The following is a 23,883-nucleotide window of genomic DNA, read 5'->3' as shown; positions in this document are numbered from 1 at the left end:
CATGGAGGAGGGGCAGAGAGAGGGAGAGCTAGAATCCCTAGCAGGCTCTTTGCTTTTAGTATCAGAGTCTGACACAGGGCTTGAACCCACCAACAGGGAGTTCGTGACCTGAGCTGAGATCAGGATGCTTAACCAACTGAGCCACCCAGGCATCCCAGAAAGGTATTTTTTTTCATGCATGGTAATGATAAACACCAAAATGAGGGTAGTTTTTATACTTTTGGGCGAGAAAGGGAAGTTAACACTTCACTAGGACAAACTTCTTAAACGGACTGGGGGAATTGCTTAAACATAAGTCAGATCAACACTCCCCTGAGGGCTTCTTATCACTGACAACAAAAGACAGTTTCTGTTGGTTTGCAGGGCCCTGTGTCATCAGGTTCTCCCATACTTCTGACTTCATTCATATCCCGTCAGGTGACTGCACTCCAGCCGAGTGGGCCTTTCTGCTCTTCCCTGAACACATCAAGAAGCACCTCTGCCCTTCCCCCACCCTCCGCCGCGGGGCTTTTGCCCTCACAGTAACTCCAGCCTGGAAAACTTCTCTCATTAGTTTTCTCCCTGCCTCTGTGTACATTTTGCTTACCCCTTACCTGCTTCTGACAGGTTATCCTTGACCACCTTGTCTAAAATGCTTTCCTCTTCCCATGATTTTTTTTTTTTTCCCCTGGTTATAGAGCTTACAATTGCCTGGTATTTTAGTGTATATCTATTTGCTTATTTATTGTCTGCCTCTCCCATTGGAGCGTATGGTATTGTATTCCGCAGTGTTCAGATCATGCTTAGCTCATAGAGGCTCAGGAAGTATTAATGGAATAAATGAAAGAATTAATGATAGCTTTAATGTTTCATTTAATGGGAAAAAATAAGATCTAAAGCCTGTAAGCTAATTGTTAAGTTTTGATAAATCTATATGTTGAGTATCTTTTAATCTGCTTTTTGTATTAATTACAGTGTGCTATTTCATATATACTTGCTAGTTGACAAAAACCAGTTTCCCAAAATAATGTTGTAAATATACACAAGAAACAAGTTGTGGTACGTTTGCCGTTCAAGAAACTCGTAGCATAGTTTTAATTGTTTCAGGTTTACAGGTGGTTAGACTCAGCAGGAGCTTACTGAACGTTCCTGGTAGTGGCAGTGACAGCCTGTGAGGAGGAGCAGGAAGAGGCCGATGACAGTCCGATGGTCTGGAAATGGCACAGACTCTAGTGTATTTTATCACCTTTCCATTAGTTCTTTCTAAGGGGCGGCGTGGCCAGAAGTGGGACTTCTGTAGCACCCCTTACCATTGTCCTATGAGGGGTCTAAGCTGTGACATGCTGGTTAGTGCTTCAAGGGAAGGGAAGCCTGTCAGCACGGACTTTTCTGCCATGTCTCCCGTTCTCACCTTGATTTGAAATGCCATGAAGCTGGACTGAGACACCTGTGATCACCAATTAGACTGTAACAGAAGTACATGTTGGAGACCCCTGTTTATGTGCTAACAGTTAGGATCTTTATTGCCTCCTGCGCAGGCTTGGCTTGCATGTAGAAGCACAGGGAGCAGTTTATTTCTAGGACAGCTAAATTAGTGTCCTGGTTTCCTAAAAGCAGACGTTTTCTTAGCAGTGGAAGCTCATATAACTATTTATCTCAATCCAAGTATAGCTAAGTAATATGAGCAGCAAAATTATCTAATTACTGTATGAGTAGCAAAAAAGGAGCACAAATGGTGAGTTTTAAGTGAAATTCTAATATTAAGCCACTGATGATTTTAAAACAGACTAAGTTGTAGTATTTCTGAAATAATTAAAGGAAAATTTGATTCATAGAAAATCTGAGAAATATGACTAAGAAATGGCAATAAATTGAAAATGTAAAGACTTGGATTCTAATCGCAATTTAGAACTTAAGAATTAAATTTTTGAATTCAGTTTCCTAGAATGTGTGTGACTGGACACATTGCTCAATCTCCTTTCCTTGGTGCTGTCATTTAGTCATGTGAAGAGGACTCAGAATCACTTGTAAAAGAAGGGCTTCTCACTGTGTTGGTGTATTTTTCATCCTGTGTATTTAAATATAAATCCCTTTTGACAGTACTCTTTAAAGTAGTTTCCTTATTCTCTTTAATCTCAAAAACCATATTGATCTTTGCATCCTTTTTTGCTAAAAAAAAAAAAACCCTGAAGAGTCCTTGAATACAAGGATTATCTCTTTATTTGTGTCTTCAAATACAGAGTACAAACCTTGATACAGAGATTAAATATTTGTTGAGAAGAATGAGATGATAACGCTGATTTTGAGCTCCTTGGTAGAAAGGGGGCTCTGGGTTCCTAGGAGAGGCTTTGATGTCTGAAAGTTATTTGTGCAGTTTTGGGATGTTAAAAAATAAAACAGGAGGAATGTCCATTCCCGGGTACGTGAAATTAAGGAGAGAGGGAGAGGGTCAAGTTGTAAGGGATTTCCCAGGGTTGGTAGTACCGAAGTGAAGAGAGGGAATGTGTAGACTATTGTATTCTCTGCTTTCTAGTTCAGGCATGTCCACATTCTCTCCCTGCCCCTAGAAAAGCAGACATCTTTGATTGATTGCTGGACACTATATATAAAGGACCTGCAGAGACTCAAGTCTATGTTGTTTTCTCCTTTGGCTCTGAGCACCCGCAATCTAACCAGGGACTGACATAGGTGGGACTGGGCTAAAACTTTGGGTAGATTCCATCTAAGGATGGGATCCATTGTGTTTGTTGCAAGCCCCTCCCTCTAGCATTGTAAGACTGTGGTTGATTTCAAGCCACCTTTCTAGTCTAGCTCTCTAGCTTCTCTAGCACGTGATAAGTGTCCTGTGCAGAAAACTGGCCGTAGGTCTGGGGCTCTGCTAGAATTCAGTCTGTCACACCATCCTATAGAGCTATCATAAGCTCCACTGGTTTTTCTTCCTCTTGGCAGAGTTCTTCTGCTTGTAGCAAGCCCATTTATGATCATTCGTGCTCACACTCTGCAAATAACACCAGGGAAGAAAATGACTAGCGATTTCAGCTCACTAAGGAAAGGTTCTTCTTCTCTGGAATTTTAGTTTATTTGCCCTCTTTGCTTTGCATGAGAGACAGTTCTTCAATGTCTTTAAAACTATTTCTTGTTTTGAGTAATCTGTGTAGTTTTATCTAGTTGTTCTGTGAAAGTGATGGTTTGTCTCTACCTATTAATTTTAACCTATAAGCAGAAGTCTCAGTATGGTTTTTTGTTTTTGTTGATATAAATGGGACATCAAAATAAAGTTGTTCAAACAACTTTGATAAAGGGTGCCTGGGTGGCTCAGTCGGTTAAGGGTCCAATCAGGTCATGATCTCCCGGTTCACGGGTTCGAGCCCTGTGTTGGACTCTCTGCTGTCAGCTCAGAGCCTGGAGCTTGCTTTGGATTCTGTGTCTCCCTCTCTCTCTGCCCCTCCCCAACTTGTGCTCTCTCTCTCAAAAATAAATAAACATTAAAAAAAAAAAACAAGATAGAAATTCTCTTTGTAAAGTCTGAAGGTAGACAGGTAGCATTCAGTAGGGTATGAGCTATCTTTGTTTTGTAATCTTTTAGGATGTTTTTATTTTTATTTATTAAATTTCTTTTTGTAGTGTTTATTTTTGAGAGAGAGGGAAAAAAAAAACCCCACAAGTGGGGAAGGGGTGGCAAAAGAGGAAACACAGAATCTGAAGCAGGCTCCAGGCCCGAGCTGTCACCACAGAACCCAAGGAGGGGGCTTGATCCCACGAACTGTGAGATTATGATGTGAGCCAAAGTCAGACGCTTAACCCCGGTGCTCCTGTTTATTTTTTGTTTGAGAGAGAGAGAGAGAGAGGGAGAGAGAGTACGGGAGCATGAGCTGGGGAGAGGGGCAGAGGCGGAGAGAGAGAGAGAATCTTAAGCAGGCTCCATGTTCAGAGCAGAGCCCAACGATGGGCTTGATCCCACTACCCTGGGATCATGACTGAAGCAGAAATCAAGAGTCAGAGGCTTAACTCACTGAGCCACCCAGGCACCAGGATGTTTTGTTGTTGTTGTTGTTGTTGTTGTTTTTTCAGCATCTCCGTCTTCAACCACATCCATCTACATTCCAGGCCACTGGCACTTCATTCTCTTTCTCTCCAGGAAAGAGAAGTGGAAGGAGAACAATTGTTTTAAAGGATGTAATCCGGCCCTGGCACCTGCCCCTTCTGTTCACTTCCTGTTGGCCAAAGTTCATTACATGGCTACCCCTAGCGGCCAGGGAGATTGAGAAATGTAGACTGTAGCTGGGTGACCATGGACCCAGCTAAATCTGAGAGCTTCTATTACCAAAGGGGAGATAGGAATATCTACAGGGGGCCAGTTAGCAGTCTCTGTGATGCTATGGTGTGGGGAGAAGCTCTAACCAGAGTTTTCTTCTAAATAGTCCCATTTTCTTAAACTCTTGTACTAAATGATCTATTACTTCCTCTTTGATTTGTGATTTTTCAACCCTGAATGAGTCTTGTTTAATGTTTATGAGCATGTTCTCCATAATTAGGCAAAGTTAGCAGACAAATACTGTCTGAATTTTGATCTGTGGTCTTCTGTTGTCTTTTTTTAAAAATACTAGTTCTGATTTTTGTTTTTCCTTTTTTGGTCTGTCTTCACGTGTGTTAATGAGAACCTGGAAAGGGTTTAGTTATAGGTGGCACTGAGACTCTCACGTCTTCAAAACAGGAAAGGTACTGCCTTATAATTTTGGACCAGATGTCCCTTATCCCAGATAAGAGTAAACAATATTCCAAATGCACAAAATTAACAGAGTTAGGAGCCCTTTTAAAAATTTTTATTGACGCTCTGAAAATCAGTAGGTGCCTAGTCAGTGTAAGTGTACAGAAGTTCTAAGACATTTTAACACAGAATATATACCTGTTAAATTTCTCTCAGTTGATAGCAGTGGAAACTGACTCTAGCTAACCAAAAAGGTGATTTACTGCAAGGATCATAGGCATGCAAAAAATAAATAAAAGGAGGGAGCAGGGTAGAACTGATGAACAACTCAGAAAAGTCAGATGGGAACTAGCACCTGGGACCTCAGCAGCAGGAGTTCACAGACCTTTTCTCCAGGATGTTGGAGATCCAGTGCCCTTCAGACTCTTTCCCTGTTGAAACCATAAATCCCCGTGAGAGAGTGTTGTTAGGTTCATTGTGGCACAGGAGCCTACCCCCGTGTCAGTCAGGACTGAGGAAGGAAGGAACATGATCGTGTCGCACAGAGGCGACCACCGGAATAATCCGAGATTATTCGCAGAGAAGGCAAAGGCACGCGAACCAGGTTGCCTCTCAGTCGGCGTCCACCACACAGCCAGAGCGGAGGGTGTGGTGCCACAGGCCCAGAACGTGTCAGAGGTGGAAGAGAGCCGAGATTGAAGGTGCAGTCACCTGTGGCAGAGCCACCCTCGTACTCCGCTCTCTTGTTACGCGGGTCTGTGATGCGGTGACACGCTGACCTGGAGACTGGGAAATGCTACAGAGGAGATGTGGGCGGCAGGTGAGCACGGTAACTCCGGGGCAGAGCCTCGCTGCCCGCGTGCACAGGATGCCACTGAACTAACTGAAAACTCTCCCGTGCATACATACTTGGGGGTCTCCATTTTTGAAGCAGGAAAACAGTAATGTCAAAATATGTTTGCTTTACAGCTAGCTTTGGAAGCACTTTTCAGTCATTCCATATGGGGATGCTATTGACACAAATGAGGGAATTTATCCTGATTGCAAAAAAAAAAACCAAAAAAAAAAAAAATGTGGACTCCCTACTTTTCAAAATTCCCCTGCTGAAAAAAGGAGGATACTTCTGGAAATATATGTTCAGAGTGTGGAATAGTTTGTGTGACCAGTGCAAAGCTCCAAACTATTTTCGTTAGTATGTGTGGTATGCGGTAGGGAGAGGATAGTACATTTCAGTAGGATTCCAAGAAAGGGCCATTTCAGTAGAACTTTTTAAGGAACAACAGAGTATACCACTGGAAGTAAACAGGGTTCATTTAGCAGAAAAGGATGATAACAGTCCTTTGGTTGCCAAAGAATAATAGGTGTTCATAGTGGACATTGATTTCTTTTGTAATGTTCCAAAATGTCTGCCGGGTGGGCAGGTTCTGTCATCGTGCTGTCACATTCAGTGGGGATATATCTATTTGCTTATAAAATCATGCTTGTATGGTTTTGTATTCCTGTCAAATGTATGAATATACTTGCTTTTGTTTCCCAATAATTGCTTCCCCATTTTTGTATCATTACGTAGTTATCTTGTGTTCTTTCATGGGATTCTCAAAACCTCTGCTCAGGATCATTCCTTGTAAGTCAGTTTACCCTGTAATCAAAACTTACCTTTTTCCTTTTCTGAAACTGAAAAGCCAGAATGCAGCACATTATCAAGGACTCTTTTGCTATAAAGACGTTATTAGGAAAACTGGCAAAATTTAAATAAAGTCTGTAGACTAGCTATTAGTACAGTACCCTATCGGTTTCCTGATTAGTAATTATTCTGTAGTTATGTAAGATAGTATCTTTGTTTTTAAGAGAGACATGATGAATTATGGAGGTACATCATAACTGCAACTGACTCACCAATGGTTCTTGAAGAAAATTCTCCATCATTCTCTCTACACACCACACACACACACAATTATTTTTTCCTGAACCAATTGAAAGTAAGTTCTGTATATTATCTCTCCTTACTTTTTTCTTAATCAGTGTGGGCACCTGTAACAAAACACCATAGGAGTATGGATACCATATCTATCTTAAACAATAGATATTTGTCAGGGCGCCTAGGTGGCTTGGTCGGGTGTCCAACTTCGGCTCAGGTCATGATCTCGCAGTCCATGGGTTCGGTCCCTGCGTCAGGCTCTGAGCTGTTAGCTCAGAGCCTGGAGCCTGCTTTGGATTCTGTCTCCCTCTCTCTCTGCCCCTCCCCCGCTCACACTCTGTCTCTCTCTGAAAAATTAAAAAAAAAAATCAGAAAACAATAGATACTTGTCATGGTTCAGGAATTTCAAGATCAAGTTGCTGGCACATTCAGTTCTTGGTGAGGGCCCTTTTCCTGGCTTGTAGATGGCTGCTTTCTCATTGTGCATTCACAGGGTCATTCTTCAGTGGAGATCTCTGCTTCCAATACTTACAAGGGCATAATCACATCATGGGGTCCCACCCTCATGACCTAATACAAACCTAATTATCTCCCAGAGGCCCCACTTTGAAATTCTGTCACACTGGAGGCTTAGAGCTTCAGTATATAAATGAGGTGGGAAAGAGGGGAGACAAACATTCAGCCTATAACAGTCTGCCTATGACCCCTCTAAAATCATGTTCTTGCATGCAAAATACATTCATTCTGCCCCAACAGCCTCAAAAGTCTTAACTCATTCCAGCATCAATTCTAAAGTCTATAATCCAAAGTCTCATCTAAATATCATCTACATCTGATATGGGTGAAACTCAAGACACAATTTATCCTGAGACAATCATCTTCAGCTGTGAGCTTGTAAAGCCATGTAAATTATGTGCTTCTAAAATGCTATGGTGGGGGCGCCTGGGTGGCGCAGTCGGTTGGGCGTCCGACTTCAGCCAGGTCACGATCTCGCGGTCCGTGAGTTCGAGTCCCACGTCGGGCTCTGGGCTGATGGCTCGGAGCCTGGAGCCTGTTTCCGATTCTGTGTCTCCCTCTCTCTCTGCCCCTCTCCTGTTCTTGCTCTGTCTCTCTCCCAAAAATAAATAAACGTTGAAAAAAAAAATTAAAATGCTATGGTGGGACACAGAGGATAGACATTCCTGTTCCAAAAGGGAGAAATCAGAATGAAGAAAGGAGTAATGGGTCCGAACCAAGTCCAAAATCTAGCAAGGCAGATTCCATGAGATTTTTAAGGCTCAAGAAAAATCCTCCTTGGTTTGATGCTATGCCCCCTGGACCCACTGGGGTTGGGGGGGGGGTCACTTTCCTCTACCTCTTATGCTTCAGGCTGCCTTTTGGAGTCACTCACCTAGTGAATCTTTTTTTTTTTTTCTTTAAGTAGGCTTTATGCCCAGCACAAAGCTTGAACTCACAACCCTGAGATTAAGACCTGAGCTGAGATCAAGAGTCAGACACTTAACCAACTGAGAGGCGCCATCCCCCCACCACCCCTTTTTAAGTAGGTTGCCTATTGGATCTGAAGTGATGGTCCCTCCTTGCCACCTTTGAAACTGAGGAGGGAACCCGACGGTCTCTGAATTGTCTTTGGAATTATTCTTTTCTTGTCTTGAAAATAGCACATGATCACAGCCAAATAACCCTATGGTCCAGTCCTCTAGGATCTAAGAATTCCTAACAGCCTGTAGCACATGGTTTCAAGCATCAAATGGTTCCACAAGGCTTGTTTTGAAATATACAGCAGTCTCCTGCTCTCTTCTACTCTTTTCTCCATCTTCTTTTTGGCATTGACCTCCACATTGCAACGTGCTTATGTTACTGCTTCTTGACTGTTCACATTGGACATTATTTATTGCCTTATTGCTATTAGAAGACTTGCAGTCCCTCTAGGAGAGGATCTTTGTTGGAAAGACTGCAGCAAGAAGTTTGGTGTGACTAGAAGGATAACTGGCATGTGCGGAGGGTGTCGGTGGCAGGGAGACCAGATGGGAAGAGGAGGGCATTGCAATAGTCCACCGAAGGAAGAGGCACTGAGGGCTTTTTAAAATTGAGGAGTAACATACATCTGTTAAGTGCATAAAGTATATCCTGCTCCCTGACTTTTTTAACCTGTGTGTATACTGTGTCTCCAGTACCTCTCTCAAATTGTAGAACATTTCCAGCCTCCTTAAAATGTCCTTGTGCCCCAAAAGAAGGTCTTGTACTAAGGCACAAAAATGCATTACTGGTTCTAGAATGAAGTTAGAAAATGAGGTGGTGCTAAAGATGACTCCAAACTTGGGAGACTGGGTAGACTGGGTGGTGATGCTGTCAACGAGGTGGGTGGTTCAGGGGGAGATTCCAGTTTGCATTAAGGGAGGAGTTAAGAGGGTGAGAGTTCAGCCTTGGACTTGCTGAGTGGGGATGTCCAAGTGGAACTTGGTGGTGGGTGGAAGTGTAAATTTGGAGTTCTGGGGAAAGTTTGGAACTGACATGTGGATTTGTGTATACTCATCAGCATTTGCGGTCTGAGAGCCAGCAAGAAGATGAGAATTCTCTAGAGACGCTATAGAGACCCAAGGTTATGATGAAAGGCATATGTTGCTTTTATTAATTCTGTTTTTATTAATAGTGCATAAAATCAGTGAGAAAAATTCAGTGTAAACTTTTTTTTTTTTAATTTTAATGTTTATTTATTTTTGAGGGAGAGAGAGACACACACACAGAGCACGAACAGGGGAGGGGCAGAGAGGCAGGCAGACACTGAATCCAAAGCAGGCTCCAGGCTCTGAGCTGTCAGCACAGAGCCTGACGTGGGGCTCGAACTCACAGACTGGGAGATTATGACCTGAGCCAAAGTCGGATGCCTAACTGACTGAACCACCCAGGTGCCCCTGGTGTAAACATTTTTAAAACAAAATGATACATAAAAATTCAGTAATGTGTACTCTTTGTTAAAAATGAAAAAATCACATCGGTTCAGAGGGTTATGAGTAGGAAGTATGCTCTCTTCCCACTCCAATTTCTTGTGTCTCCTTCCACATGATTTTAGTGCATACATATTATGTTTATGGTTTATATTGATTATTCCTTTCCAGTATTGCTTTGGTTAAGAGTGGCAGCAGTTTAATAAATATGGCTGACAGCCTACAGGCATGTGAACAGTATGGCTTATTAGTTTGATTTTCCCACCCTCCCCTTGTCCTGTAATGTGTTTTATGATGATATGCTTATAATCTCGACTGGAAAAAATTTTTATTCTTTTGCCTTTTTTTTCTTTTGCATTTTCTTGGAAAAAAATGTTACTGTTCAGGCAAACATCTTAGTAGTCGTTGTAGTACTTAAATCTTCCCTCGATTAATAGTACTAACACTGTCACAACCTTGTCTGCTTAATGTGAGCAGACTAGTAACTTTTTTTAACCTGGAGGTAGTGATAAGCTAGTATTTTTCTTGATTGCCTTGTCGACAGTGTAATTCTCATTAGAATGAATGAAAGCCTTTTAAGAGTCCTCTTGCCTGGTGAATCCAGAGACTAAGATACACTGGAAAAGTTTGTAGCCCATGTTTTCTTTAGCATGGATTTGATCTCCAGTCTAGTTGAGACTAAAAGGTATTAGATGTCGTTTCGAGAAATGTCCTAATGTTAATTGTGCAATCACTGTAACTTGTTTAAACCCTTCTATTACAGGGTACTTATTGTTGAAAGAGCAAAGAGCATAATGTGTATTTTCATTCATTCAACAAACACTTGTAAGGTACCGCTTTCTGTAATACTAATAGTAATAAAAGGAAACATTGCTTAGTACTTACTATTTGTTAGCTCTTAATAAATACTATCCTGAGTGCTAGATGTTTAATAATGAGCAAAATAAACCTGGTGCTTTCCTTTATGGAACATTACACATGTATAAGATAGTAATACTGTCATTTTTATTTGAATCATGTCAAGAAAATTTAGCATCAGTAGTTGAATTGATTTTCTTCTGAGTTCTAAGACTTTGTCACCTTTATCAGAGGTTTGCATACCAGTTGGCCTGTACATTCTGATCCTGAATGATCAGAGTGACCTGTTTTTTTTTTTTTTTTTTGAGAGAGTGGGAGCCTGGCAGAGGTGGGGTGGAGACAGAGGATCCCAAGCGGGGTCCGCGCTGACAGCAGCGAGGCCCATGAGGGGCTCACAAACTTTGAGATCATGACCTGAGCTGAAGTGGAACACTCAACTGACTGAGCCACCTAGGCACCCCCAGAGTGACCCCCAGTGATTTGACTGAGGCTGTTTTCCAAGAGTTACTTAGTTGAATCTCAGTTCCTTAAAATGCAATTAAAGTGACACTGTGATTATAATTACAGTATTTAAAAGCAAACTAATGATTTAACTTACTACTTCCTAGACAGTCCAGCCAACAGTATGAATACACTGTGGGTAGTGCTGGTTTGGGTGTGTCTCAAATCAAGGCGATATCTTTTAAAGAGATACACTCACAGCATTCCTGACATACACACCTGCCACACATTTTTTACTTAGGAGCTCTGAAAATTGTCTTTATACTAGTATGTTCTATTGCGAGGAAATAGTTTAAACAATTTCAGAGTTAAGAGTTGGGTACTGGTATTAAACACAGTGTTCTTTTAGATATAGTTTTTTATTTTTTATATTTTATTTATTTACTTATTTACTTATTTACTTATGTTTTTAAATGTTTATTTATTTTTGAGAGAGAGAGAGAGAGAGCACAAGCCAGGCAGGGGCAGAGAGAAAGAGAGGGACAGAGGATCCGAAGCAGACTCTGTGCTGACAGCAGAGAGCCTGATGCAGAGCTTGAACTCGTGAACTGTGAGATCATGACCTGAGCTGAAGTCAGACGCTTAACCAACTGAGCCACCCAGGTGCCCTAGATACAGTTTTTAAAAGAGATGATCAGAATATTATTTTATTTTTGTTGTGTTTTAAGTGTTTTTGATTTGTCCAGCTTAAAAAAGTTTTAAGTTTATTTATTTTGAGAGAGACAGAGACAACATGAGAGGGAGAGAGGGAGACAGAATCCCAAGCAGGCCCTGCACTGTCAGTGCAGAGCTCCATGCGAGGCTTGAACTCATGGAACCGTGAGATCATGACCTGAGCTGAAACCTAGTTGGACGCTTAACTGACTGAGCCACCCAGGTGCCCCTGTCCAGATTTTTAAAAATGTTTATTTATCTTGAAGAGAGAGAGAACGTGTGAATGGGGAAGGGGCAGAGAGAGAGGGAGAGAAAAAACTCCCAAGTAGGCTCTGAGCTATCACCTCTGAGCCCAGTGTGGGGCTCCATCTCACAACTTTGAGAAGAGGACCTGAGCTGAAACCAGGAGTAGGACGCTCAGCTGACTAAGCCACCCAGGTGCCCCTGCTTTGCCCAGTTTAGTAACTTGTTTATATGTTATATTGTTAATTTTTAAACAATCTCCTGTCTTCAGTTATTGGCTCATTTCTAGCTATTCTATTCTAAACACATTGCAGCCTTGCTCCTGCATAAAACTTTCAGTAGTAAACATCCACACAAACTTCTACCCCTTTGGGGAAGAGATTGATGAAGATCTATATCAGTTTTACAATTAGTTTTCACAAGTTTCTTTAGGCCATCAAATGGAAGCAGTACCATCAGATTCTAAGTATCATGCCTATTTGAATGCTGTTCCTTTGTTAAGAACGAGTTTTTATTTTCCAGCTGTTCTAGCTTGCAGCATTCAGATAGCTTCCCCAAATTAATATTATCGGTATGAAATATTCTAACATATATTTAACCCCTGGATCAAGTTGCCTGAGAGGCCAAGAAAGAATCTTTTACTCCTTTGGGACTTTTCATAACTCTAGTACAGTGCTCAATTGAAAATGTGTTCCTGATAAATTGTGAATGACCATCCTCACTGTAATTGGCTGTTTCATAGTTAAGATTAAAGTTAACACACAGGGGTGCCTGGGTGGCTCAGGCAGTTTAGTGTACGACTCTTGATTTCAGCTTGGGTCATGATCTCACGGTTTGGTTTGTGAGCTCAAGCGTTCTCTCTCTGTCAAAATAAATAAACTTAAAAAAAAAAAAAGGTTAACACACAAACTCCTCCGATGAGATTTTTCTATAAAACAAGATTTCCATTAAGATTGACCAAAAAGTGGGGTGCCTGGGTGGCTCAGCCGGTTAAGTATCTGACTTCGGCTCAGGTCATGATCTCACGGTTCGTGGTTCAAGCCCCGCGTCAGGCTCTGTGCTGACAGCTCAGAGCCTGGAGCCTGCTTCAGATTCTGTGTCTCCCTCTCTTGTGCCCCTTCCCTGCTCATATGCTGTCTCTGTCTGTCTCAAAAATAAACAAACATTAAAAGAAAATTAAAAAAAAAAAAAAAGATTGACCAAAAAGTAAAAAGCTTTGAGGCATGAGATCAAAAGTACAGTAGCTTGGTATTTTTATTCAAGTGTCCCAAAGGATTAAACCAGGGATAATCTTAGAGTGGAAATGGGTACTTAGTTGAAGATGAAGGGGTCAGAATGATTTCATGACAGTTGCTGACCATTCTTAACTGTTTTTCCCTTGTGTTGCATTTCACTTTCTACTTCTGTACAGTGCTGGACCACTCTTATGTAAGCATTTTACTTTTGTGCATAATTTATTTGTGTTACCACAACAAAGGCTGTTAATAAACCACGTGTTTCCCATAGGAACCTAGTACTGGTCATTATTTGGAATACTATGGCTGGTGGCTTTAAGACTATACAGCAGTAAAACACTATAAATAGTTTATTCTAGGACTGATCTACTTTGACTGCTTCATTTGTAAGTTAATATACTATTTTTCAGGACAGGCTTTTTCTTTGTTGATTTATTTTTTAATTTGCTTTATTAGAACAAAGGAAATTATACATGCTCCAACCATAGCATTTTAGGATCTATTTCATAAAATCAAATAATGATAGAAATGAGCATTAAGCATTGTTCTTGGGCACTTCCTTCTCCCTCTGTTTTTCTTTGTTTGCTGTTTATCTAAAGTATATATAACTTACAATATTTCTGTTGAAAAAAATTATGCCCTGCTTAGATCTTAGTGGATTTATTTTTACTAGTAGAGAATTCTGAAGTTATGCAAGTCTGTAAGGACTTAGAGCTTAATCTTTTTCTTATTGGGATTGAAATAAACATTTTTAAACTCCCTTTTAGGTCCATCATGTTACACAAAATGGAGGACTTTACAAAAAACCGTTTAATGAAGCTTTTGAAGAAACACCGATGCTGGTCGCTGTGCTTACTTATGTGGGGTATGGTGTACTCACTCTCTTTGGATATCTCCGAGATTTCTTGAGGCATTGGAGAATTGAAAAGTGTCATCATGCAACAGAAAGAAAAGAACAACAGGTAATTGTTAAGAGTCTTTGATTCTATAAATGGAAGCCTTTTATAGAGATCTTGGTATTTTCACTCATTATTTCTTTAGAGATCTGGGGACACGTTAAAATAAAAATATTCCAGATGAAGTTAAATGAAAGCATTTCACAAAGGAAGTGGAAAACAAGGTTAAGGCATGGAGAAATCAAAGTCTTTAAGATATTTCTAATTTAGTCATCACAAGAACTTATTCCTGTTTGATGGATGAGAAAGCTAAAATTCACAAGTTAAAATAACATTTCCTAAGACACTTCGTGTCAGAGCTGGTACACAGACACAGGTCTGTGAAGTGCCAGAAGCCATGTTCTTTCTGTTCGTGGTACTGTGCTGTATCCCAAGTTGTGGCTCCATTCGTCTGAGAAGATGAAGTTCTGGAGAACTCATGATGTGTTTTCTCATAGACACATTGTCCATAGATGTTTGGCTCACAGATCAGCTCCTCTCCCCAAACAAGTCTGTAAACAGAACGTGGTTGAGCTCTGTTCATGGTAGAAAAACAATCTTGCTTGAGTAATTGTAAACAGAGATAATAATGGTGGTCTCTGGGAGGAAAGACCTCACTTCACTTTTCTCTCTATACTCCTTTGCACCTCTAGAGTTCTGTACAGTATGCATGTATTGCCGATTCTCAAAAATCAGCCAAATTAAGGTGAAAAATGCCTGGTGTTTCTAAAAACAAACTTGTTTGTTCTTGGCATGTGAAGTATGCAGAGGTTGTCCTCTAACCCAAGGAATATTTAGATTAGAGATAGATTAGGTAGATAGATTAGATTTAGATTAGAGATAGATTATAGAAGGGCTTCAGAAATTAGATTTTTTTGGTCCATCATACTTCTCACTTTTGTGGGGTTTTAGAGGAGAGAGGCCGATGTGGTGGCAGCAAGGTCACCACTGAGAGAGGAGCCATTAGACACTGGGCATGGATGGTGGTCCCGTGGGGGGAGGGACGGGGGCATCCAGAAATGTGGGCAAAGAAGGGACGTCATCAGCTGCTAGAAAGCCAAAACCAGTCTGTATGGAATTGAGGATTCTGGTCCTGGGAGAACCCAGAACCCAGACTGTCTTCTCTCTCATGTCAGTCATTCTGCATCCTCCCCAGCACCAGAACCACAAGTTGGCCATCCTTCACTGCGCTGAAAGGCCTACAGTTCACTTCATCAAGAAGGTATTTCTTGAATACCTAATGCAAGCAAAGCCCTGCACTCAGAAGTTTGGTCCAGTAGGCAAAACTCGTTGTATGGTATTGCTGTTACTTATTTATGGGCCAGTATCTTCCTATTAGACTGAGTTGATGGTGGTTGTCACTGATGGGAGCTAACGTTTGCTTCACATAGCCACATTCAAAAATCTTTGTCTACAGGGACCTCTCCTAGTGTGGACATACTTCAAAGACCTACTAACTAACATGTAGAGGTGGGTGTGGGGGTACTGGTTTTGATGTGGAGAGTATTCCAGGCTGAGGAGATGGGGTGGGCAAGGGTATGAGGAATGTTTGGGAGCAGCTGGGTTTTGGCTGTATGAGAGATTGTAGTTTGAATGTCAAGCTAAGAACTTTCTGAGCAGTGAGGAGTCTGGGCAGTTTTTGAGCAGGGGAGTGGCCGGAGAGTTTGCATAGCTGGTGTTGTGTCATGGTGTGATAAAGAATGAATGGGGTTGCATCTGAATTACTTTGTAAAAGAGTACATCACGTTTCGAACTTGTTCTGTGTTTCCAGAGGGTGAATTGACTCTTGAGTATTGGGGCTGCCTGTGTGTACTTGACCTTTGTGTTAAGGAGTCAGAACACATAGATTTTATTAAGTAGTTTCTAATTCTGTTGAGGAAACATAAACTCTTCAGATTTAACGGGTCTTTGCAAAGCACTATACACATAAATAGTGTCTGAATTGTATGCAGATGTAGAACAAAAAAATAGCTGACTAGCATTGAATTAATCAGGAAATAATTGTAGGAGGAAGTAATAGGAAATATGTGGGACAGGGGGGACATTTGCTTTTACGGTTTAGAGGACTGTACTAATTTGTTTGAATTCTTTCAATAGGATTTTCACAGTAGATAACATTAACAGTTAAAACAGTTGAATTCTGCCATTTTCTTTTCTTTCTTTCTTTTTTTAATCTTTATTTATTTTTGAGAGAAAGACAGTGTGAGCAGGGGAGGAGCAGAGAGAGGGAGACACAGAATCCGAAGCAGGCTCCAGGCCCCGAGCTGTCAGCACAGAACCCAAGGTGGGGCTCTAACTCACGAACCGTGAGATCATGACCTGAGCTGAAGTCGGACACTTAACCGACTGAGCCACCCAGGCGCCCCGAATTCTGCCATTTTCTTATCAAAGTTTAGCTTTTAGAGGGAAAGGAAGATCATTCAGCCCTATGGTAGAGCATGTTTATTTTCTGATACTGGATTAGATGTAGTGCGAGGGATATGCAGAGTTTTAAGTGTTACAGTGGAAGAAGTGAGGGAAAGTGCTTGGGATCATAAAATGCAAATCTAATGTTGCCACTTCCTCATTTCACTGAGTGAATGGTGTTTATAACTGCCTCCTTACTTTCTTCCCCATTCCATTATAAAAGAGAGTCCATTTTAACTATTTATGCTAGTTCTTTATATGTTGCTTTGGGTAGAACTGAATCCCATGGCCCCAACTAATGAGTTAGCATGACTTTGTTCTATTCTATGTAAATTGTAAAAAAAAAAAAAAAATTCTTTGAATTCTTTACTGCTTGATCCTCTCCTATTAGTGTTATTTTGGAGGAGAATGTTGTTTTTCCCAGTCTGTAGTCTGTTTCTTTTTTATGTGAGATGAAGCTACTAGTCCTCTAGAAACATGTATGTGATTAGATATAGCAAAAGGTTGAATTTAAAACATTCCAGTATCTAGACAAGAAATACCTAAGAAATTTAAGGATCAAATCATGGTAGGTAGTTCCCATACAACTTACCAAACTTAATATTTTGCCTCTACGGTTTGTTTATGATCAAATATTCAAAAATGGGAAGGATAGGATATTGGGAAGGGACATTATTTATCCACATCCTGATATGTTTAATTTTCAAGATACAAAAGAAGAAAATTATTTGAAATAGATTAATAGAAATTCCTGGAAGTATTTTATTCTTGACCTTCCTCAAAAAGTAGTTTACTAAGAATATTCTGATGGTTGCCATTGTAGCAGTATCTTTGGAAACTATTAATGTCATATAGTTGCTTGATGTATTAAGCTGAGGGATTATCAGTTGGTTTGTCTTTTTTCGTTCTGTGGACTTACAAAGAGCTCTACTTTCCATTGTTTTGTGGTGTGTGTGGACCCCCGGACAGCAGTCATCTATTTTTTTTTAAATAGCCTCATTGAGGTAAAATTTATATACCATAAAGGTCACCTGTTTAAAACATATAATTCAGTTAATTTTAGCATTACAGTTGACCCTTGAAAAATGTGGAGGTTAGGGGTGCCGACACCCCCCACATGCAGTTGAAAATTTATGTATACTTTTGACTCCCCCAAAACTTAACTAATACTCTTCAGTTGACCTGAAGTTTTGCTGATAACATAAACAGTTGATTAACACATATTTTGTAAGTTATATGTATCATACTGTATTCTTTTTTTTTTTTTAAGTTTATTTATTTATTTTGAGACAGAGTACCAGCAGGGGAGGGGCAGAGAGCAAGAGAAAAGAAAGAGGATGCCAAGCGGCAGTGCAGAGCCCAATGCAGGCTTGAACTCAAGAACCATGAGATGATGACCTGAGCCAAATCCAACAGTCGGACGGACATTCAAGTGACTGGGACACTCAACTGACTGAGCCACCCAGGCACCCCCACCTTTTATTTTCTTTTTTAAGTAATCTCTACACCCAAGGTGGGGCTTGAATTTACAACCCTGAGACCAAGATTACCTGCTCCACCAACTGAGCCAGCCAGGTGCCCCTTATATACTGTATTCTTACAATAAAGTAAGCTAGAGAAAAAATATTAAGAAAATTATAAGGAAGAGAAAACACATTTATAATACCGTACTGTATTTATTAGAAAAAAATCTGCGTGTAGATGGACCTGCAAAGTTCAAACCCCTATTGTTCAAGGGTCAAATGTATTTTCAGAAGTGTGCAGCCAGCACCATAATCTAGTTTTGGAACATTTTTATCATCTGAAAAAGAAACCCCATAGCTGTTAGCAGTCACTTATTACTCCCCCTTATCACCCTAGGCAACCACTGATCTACTTTCTGTTTCTAGATGTTTCATATGAATGGGATCATACAATGTGTGATTATTTGTGTCTGCCTTCTTTTACTTGGCGTAATGTTTTTTGAGGGTCATCCATGTTGTAGTATGCTTCAGTAATTCATTTCTTTTTATTGCTGAATCATCTTCCACTGTATAGAAGTCATCTATTTGTATTTACTCTAGGGATTTCTCACTAGTACCAAGCTGTATCCCAGATAAACCTTTTCAAAGAGTTTTGTAGTAGATTACCACCTTATCCTTTTGCACTAGTGACATTAGTAGGTTTGCAAAAGTTTCCCTGTCACCTTTTGGGCTTTTTTGTTTGGAGCAACAGTGTAGCTTTTTAAAATTTAATTTTATTATTATTATTATTTTAATGTTTTATTTATTTTTGAGAGAGAGAGACAGCACGAGTGGGGGAGGAACAGAGAGAGGGAGACGCAGAATCTGAAGCAGGCTCCAGGCTCCAAGCACAGAGCCCGACGTGAGGCTCAAACTCATGAACATCAAGTTCAAACAGCGCATGAAGGCTGTTTGTACTTTACCATTGCCACTCACCTGCCAGTTAAGTATTTTTTGTCTGAGCAAGTATCCCTTTAGAGTACTTGTTATATTGTATTATAACTTCATTTGTGTGCCACTCCGCTCCACTAAGAGATCCTTAGGAGTGTAAAGGTTGTGTCTTACTCATTTTTATTCCTAATGCCTACCTTAGTGCCTGGAAAGGACAGCTCAGTAAACGTTTGTTCAGTGACTGAGCAAACAAGTATTAGGTTGGCCTGACTAAAGTCATTTCACAGTGACTAAATTAAGAAGGAGGAGGAAGAGGAGAGTGAGGATGTGGAGTGGGGATGGGGGACAGGCTGGGGGAGGGGGAGGGTTGGAGTAGTGGGGGTATTGTAGTTTGTGGAGAGAACTGTCTTGTTTTTTAATATATCCTGAGTCTGGCAGAAGTATTCAGCAAAAGGCATTGGAAGGAAGGAAGGAAGGAAGGAAGGAAGGAAGGAAGGGAGGGAGGGAGGGAGGGAGGGAGGAAGGAAGAGATAAGTCATCTATTTTAACCCTGTCCTAGAATATTTAAACTGTAGGAGATATTTTTGGGAACAGACACTCTTGTTGCCTAAACTGGAACCCTGAATAGTTACCCTGTTCCATCCCCATTCTTGCTTCATTGCTAAGCTGCAGGGAGTTTGGTTAGCGGCCTTTCAGTTCTTTTCACCGAACCTTCTAACTGTAGTCAAGCTTCTACCCTGGCCAGGAGTCCTTCTCTTCTGCCGTTCTGTCCCACCAGCTTTTGGTCTCTAACATCCCTCACTGTGGCAACTTTCCTGTCACTCTGTGTAAGTCTGTTCCTGTCTCAGGGACTGAGGTGTTGTCTCATCGGAACAATGAGGAGTGGTGAGCTCCTTGATCTTGACAGTCTCTGCCCTCCCAGCCACACCCTGGCTGCCCAGAGCTCTACTTCACTTGAGCCTGCAACCGTTTTGGGTTTGGTAACCCTTCCAATAAATGGGACCAGACTGTCTTAAGCGTTTTCTGATGTTTATATAGTAAAACAAAAATAGTGCTCTTTCTTCTAATAAAAATTTGTCTGTGATGGAGTATTTCTCTCAGGTGTTTGAGTTAATACCTTTAACATTAATGTGCAGTATTTAGAAAGGGTTTAAAGAAATGAGATCAAGAAGAGTTTGTACTGTTTACCCTATTTGATGTGAATGGACAAAGATTGGAAACAGCTCCCCCGTTCCCCCAATCCTACTTTGGGAAATAAATGCATGGTGAGTGACAGCCAAGGGAAAGTCCCAAATTAGAATTTGGATGTCTTTGTTCCAGTTTTCATTCACTTAGTATTCTTGTTGGAAGAAGAGACTATCAAAAAGGATACATTATTTAAGTAGTAAATTTCCAATTATGATAGACACATTATTTATGGATATTTTCTCAAGGAAATGTAAATGTTAGGGCAATTGTGAAAGAGATGGTATCAGGTACTGCACATTCCAGAGAGTACTTTCTGACTCTGCTCAGCTTTGTTTAAGATTTTATCTACTGTGAGGCTTACTTATTAGTTATTTTATAGTCCAATGTCATAGAAGGTTAATTATAAAATTTTATGAAGAGTCTTTTTTAGCAATAAAAATCTTACACAATAAGGCTTAAGCTTTGCATGTTTCTAATTAGCTTATTTAACAGATTAATTTAGATTGACACCAAGTCCAGATCTCGGGGCTAGAAGTTCAACAGTTTGCTAACTGTAGTATAGTTTTCTTTTTATTTGGATTACCCCTCATCTTCAGGAGTCCAGTTGCTCTAATGTGGTCTGATCATGTGGTCATATCACATCAGTCATAACATTATGCATTCATTTTAGCTCCACCCAGACTATTTTTTTATAGACTTAATTTTTAGTGCATCTTATTTCAGGGAAGAAGGGAGGGCTTTAAGTCCCTCATCATGGGAATTCATCACGAGAATCTTTTTTTCAAACTCCCATCCAAGGAAAGAAACCTGAGATAGGTGTCTTTCCATATAAGCAAACTTTTAGTCTTTCTTGCTTATCATTTTTCTTTGGGTATATTTCACTTTGATTTTAAAAATATGCAGAGGATGGAATTTTAATTTCAGAATTATTATTTTTTGTTTAAAACTGAAATTACAGTGTTTTTTTTTTTTTTAAGTTTAATTTATTTTGAGAGACAGAGAGAGCATGAGTAGGGGAGGGGCAGAGAGAGAGAATCCCAAACAGGCTTCACGCTGTCAGCACAGAGCCAGACAAGGGGTTCAAATCCGTGAACAATGAGATCATGACCTGAGCCAAAACCAAGAGTTTTGAATGCTTAACCAACCAAGCCTCCCAGGTGCCCTTAAAATTACAGTGTTTTTATTTAAAAAAAATTTTTTTTAATGTTTTTATTTATATTTGAGAGAAAGAGAGAGACAGAGACAGAATCAGAAGCAGGCTCCAGGCTCTGAGCTGTCAGCACAGAGCCCGACGCGGGGCTTGAACTGAACCGTGAGATCATGACCTGAGCCGAACTCGACTGAGCTGCCCAGGTGCCCCAAGACCTACTTTATTAAGTTAAGTTCTTTGACTCTACGTTCATGCAGTCAGATGATTATTTACAACAATTTCATATAGGTTAGCCATCAAAGCCAAGTGGTTTTTACCTGATTAAGAGTTGTTTTACCTTGAGGCGCCTGGGTGGCTTAGTGGTTTAGCATGGGACTCTTGGTTTCAGCTCAGGTCATGATCTCACGGTTTCGTGAGTTCAAGCCCGTGTGGGGCTCTGTGCTGGCAGTGCGGAGCTTGCTTGGGATTGTCTCTCTCTTCCTGTTTCTCTCTGCCCTTCCCCACTCTCTCTGTCTCTCTCAAAAAAAAAAGTTGTTCCCCCCCTCCCTTTTTTTAAAGTAATCTCCACACGTACATGGGACTCAAATTGCAACCCTGAAGTCGACAGTCTCATGCTCTACTAAGCCAACCAGGTGCCCCAGAGTTGTTTTAAAGTTTTAAAGTTGTTTTTAACATAGAGAATTGATGCCTTTGTGATTGTTTTCCTTATCAGCTAATTCAATATAATTGACCTCTCATTCTTAAGTGCTCTTACAACATGAAAAGGGAAGTTGTAAAAATTTTCTAAAGCAATTTAGTTAAATTCATGGTATTTCACCATTTGTTGGCAGGACTTTGTGTCATTGTATCAGGATTTCGAAAACTTCTATACAAGAAACCTCTACATGAGGATTAGAGACAACTGGAATCGACCGATCTGTAGTGTGCCTGGAGCCAGGGTGGACATCATGGAGAGGCAGTCTCATGATTACAACTGGTCCTTCAAGTGAGTCTCAGTTGGGAAATTATCTCTTGACAGCAACAAAAAGGAATCTCTTCACTTCAGAATTTATTCTATTGCAAATTGAGTATTTTGTTAAAACAAGAGTCGAAGCTGAGAGTACAGCACAACATAATTAGTTTCCTTGCATATAGTTCATCGTTATCCAGATTTTTAAATTATATTTTTCTGTTACATTTGATACTGTGTTGGATTATAACTGAAAACAAAGTTTGACTAATTAAAAAGAAAAACAAGAAGCCAAAGAAAAACTGTCCTTTCTGTTATGCCACTTACAAGAATCAAGTGTCTGAATATACTTCTAGATATTTTGATTTCTCGAATGGTTCCAGGATATATGCAATGCTTTTACTTAAATAGGCTGAATAGTTTAGAAAACTTTTCATATTCATAAAACTTTATTGTTTAGATCTCACAAGTATTGCATCGTTTGCATTGTTACTATTAAAAAAAGAAAAAGATAATACAGATAAATGAAACATTCCCCCATGACAACTAACCACTATCCCTTCTGCAAATCCACTTCCCCACAAATCTTCACTCCCCAGAGGTGACCACTGTTACCAGTTTGTTGTGTATGATTCCTCCAGATGTTTTCTGTGGGGTATGTATGTGGTGAATCCACTGGGGTTACGTACAGATAATTTTTGATTTATAAAAATGGGACCATACTATAGAAATCATTTTATATCTTGCTTTTTTCTTGCTAACATGTTGGTAATATCATGCTTGTCTGTATCCACAGCCAGCTTAATATTAGCAGTGGCTACTTAGCATCGTATAGTATAGATGTATATAGTGTATGGCAGGTTGGGCTGCACCATCCTTTGTTAAAAACCCCAAAATTTCAGAGTTCAAACAGCAGCAGTTTCTTGTCCACACTTCCCGTCCACCTTAGGTTGGTGGAGCCTCTGAACCATGTTATTCTCACTGGTGGGCCCAGGCTGATTGAGCTTCCATCATATGGAATGTCACTGGTCTGTGTGCCTGGAGAAGGGGCATGGTAGATAAATTGTGCAGTGACTCTGAAAGGATCTTTATGCAGCTATCCTTTCGTATCTGTTTGGAAATTGCTGAGTCAAAGAGTATGTACTTCTTTTAATGGAGAAGTCCTGCCAAACTGCCCTCCAAAAAAATAAAAAAATTGCTGACTGATATTCTTATCTACAGTATGTGAGACTGTCCTGGCCAACACTGGCTATGGTCAGTTTTTAAATCTTTATCATTATCTATATGTGAAAATTACTATTTTGTTTTAACTTTCATTTGCTTAATTTTAGTTTCTTAGTGAGTTTGAGCTTCCTTTCTACTAGGCCATATTCTCCCTACTTTCTGTATATGGTGCTTCCTTTTATATCATCAGTGTGTTTATTATTACTTGTACATATTTGATTTGCTCATGAGTTTCATGAACTTTTATGGTATTGAAATACAGGTACACAGGGAATATAATTAAAGGTGTTATAAACATGGGTTCCTACAACTATCTTGGATTTGCACGGAATACTGGATCATGTCAAGAAGCAGCTGCCAAAGTCCTAGAGGAGTATGGAGTTGGAGTGTGCAGCACTCGGCAGGAAATTGGTAAGTGCAGGCTCTGTTTGGCCAGCTAATGTTTTTAATTGTGCTACTCCGGAGGGAATAATGCTGATACAGAGCTAGAATAGTAAGCATCCAAATACATACTTTGCCATAGTTTCTGAAATAACGGATGATTTTAATGGGTTCAACACATGTTGAGACATATTTATCTTTTCCATTATATTATAA

General features: G+C 40.2%; 1 protein-coding gene across 1 annotated transcript in view; it reads left to right on the top strand.

The window, feature by feature from the left end:
* SPTLC2 (serine palmitoyltransferase long chain base subunit 2) overlaps positions 1-23,883 on the top strand; it is a 106,738-nt gene that overhangs the window by 13,945 nt on the left and 68,910 nt on the right. The window contains exons 2-4 of the mRNA XM_027066281.2: positions 13,809-14,003; positions 21,944-22,098; positions 23,549-23,697. Coding sequence (XP_026922082.1) covers positions 13,809-14,003; positions 21,944-22,098; positions 23,549-23,697 — 499 coding nt within the window. The remainder of the gene's footprint in view (positions 1-13,808; positions 14,004-21,943; positions 22,099-23,548; positions 23,698-23,883) is intronic.

The sequence above is a fragment of the Acinonyx jubatus genome, chromosome B3 (genome assembly GCF_027475565.1).
Source record: "Acinonyx jubatus isolate Ajub_Pintada_27869175 chromosome B3, VMU_Ajub_asm_v1.0, whole genome shotgun sequence".
Taxonomy (NCBI): Eukaryota; Metazoa; Chordata; class Mammalia; order Carnivora; family Felidae; genus Acinonyx; species Acinonyx jubatus.
This window is presented reverse-complemented; position numbering and strand designations above follow the sequence as displayed.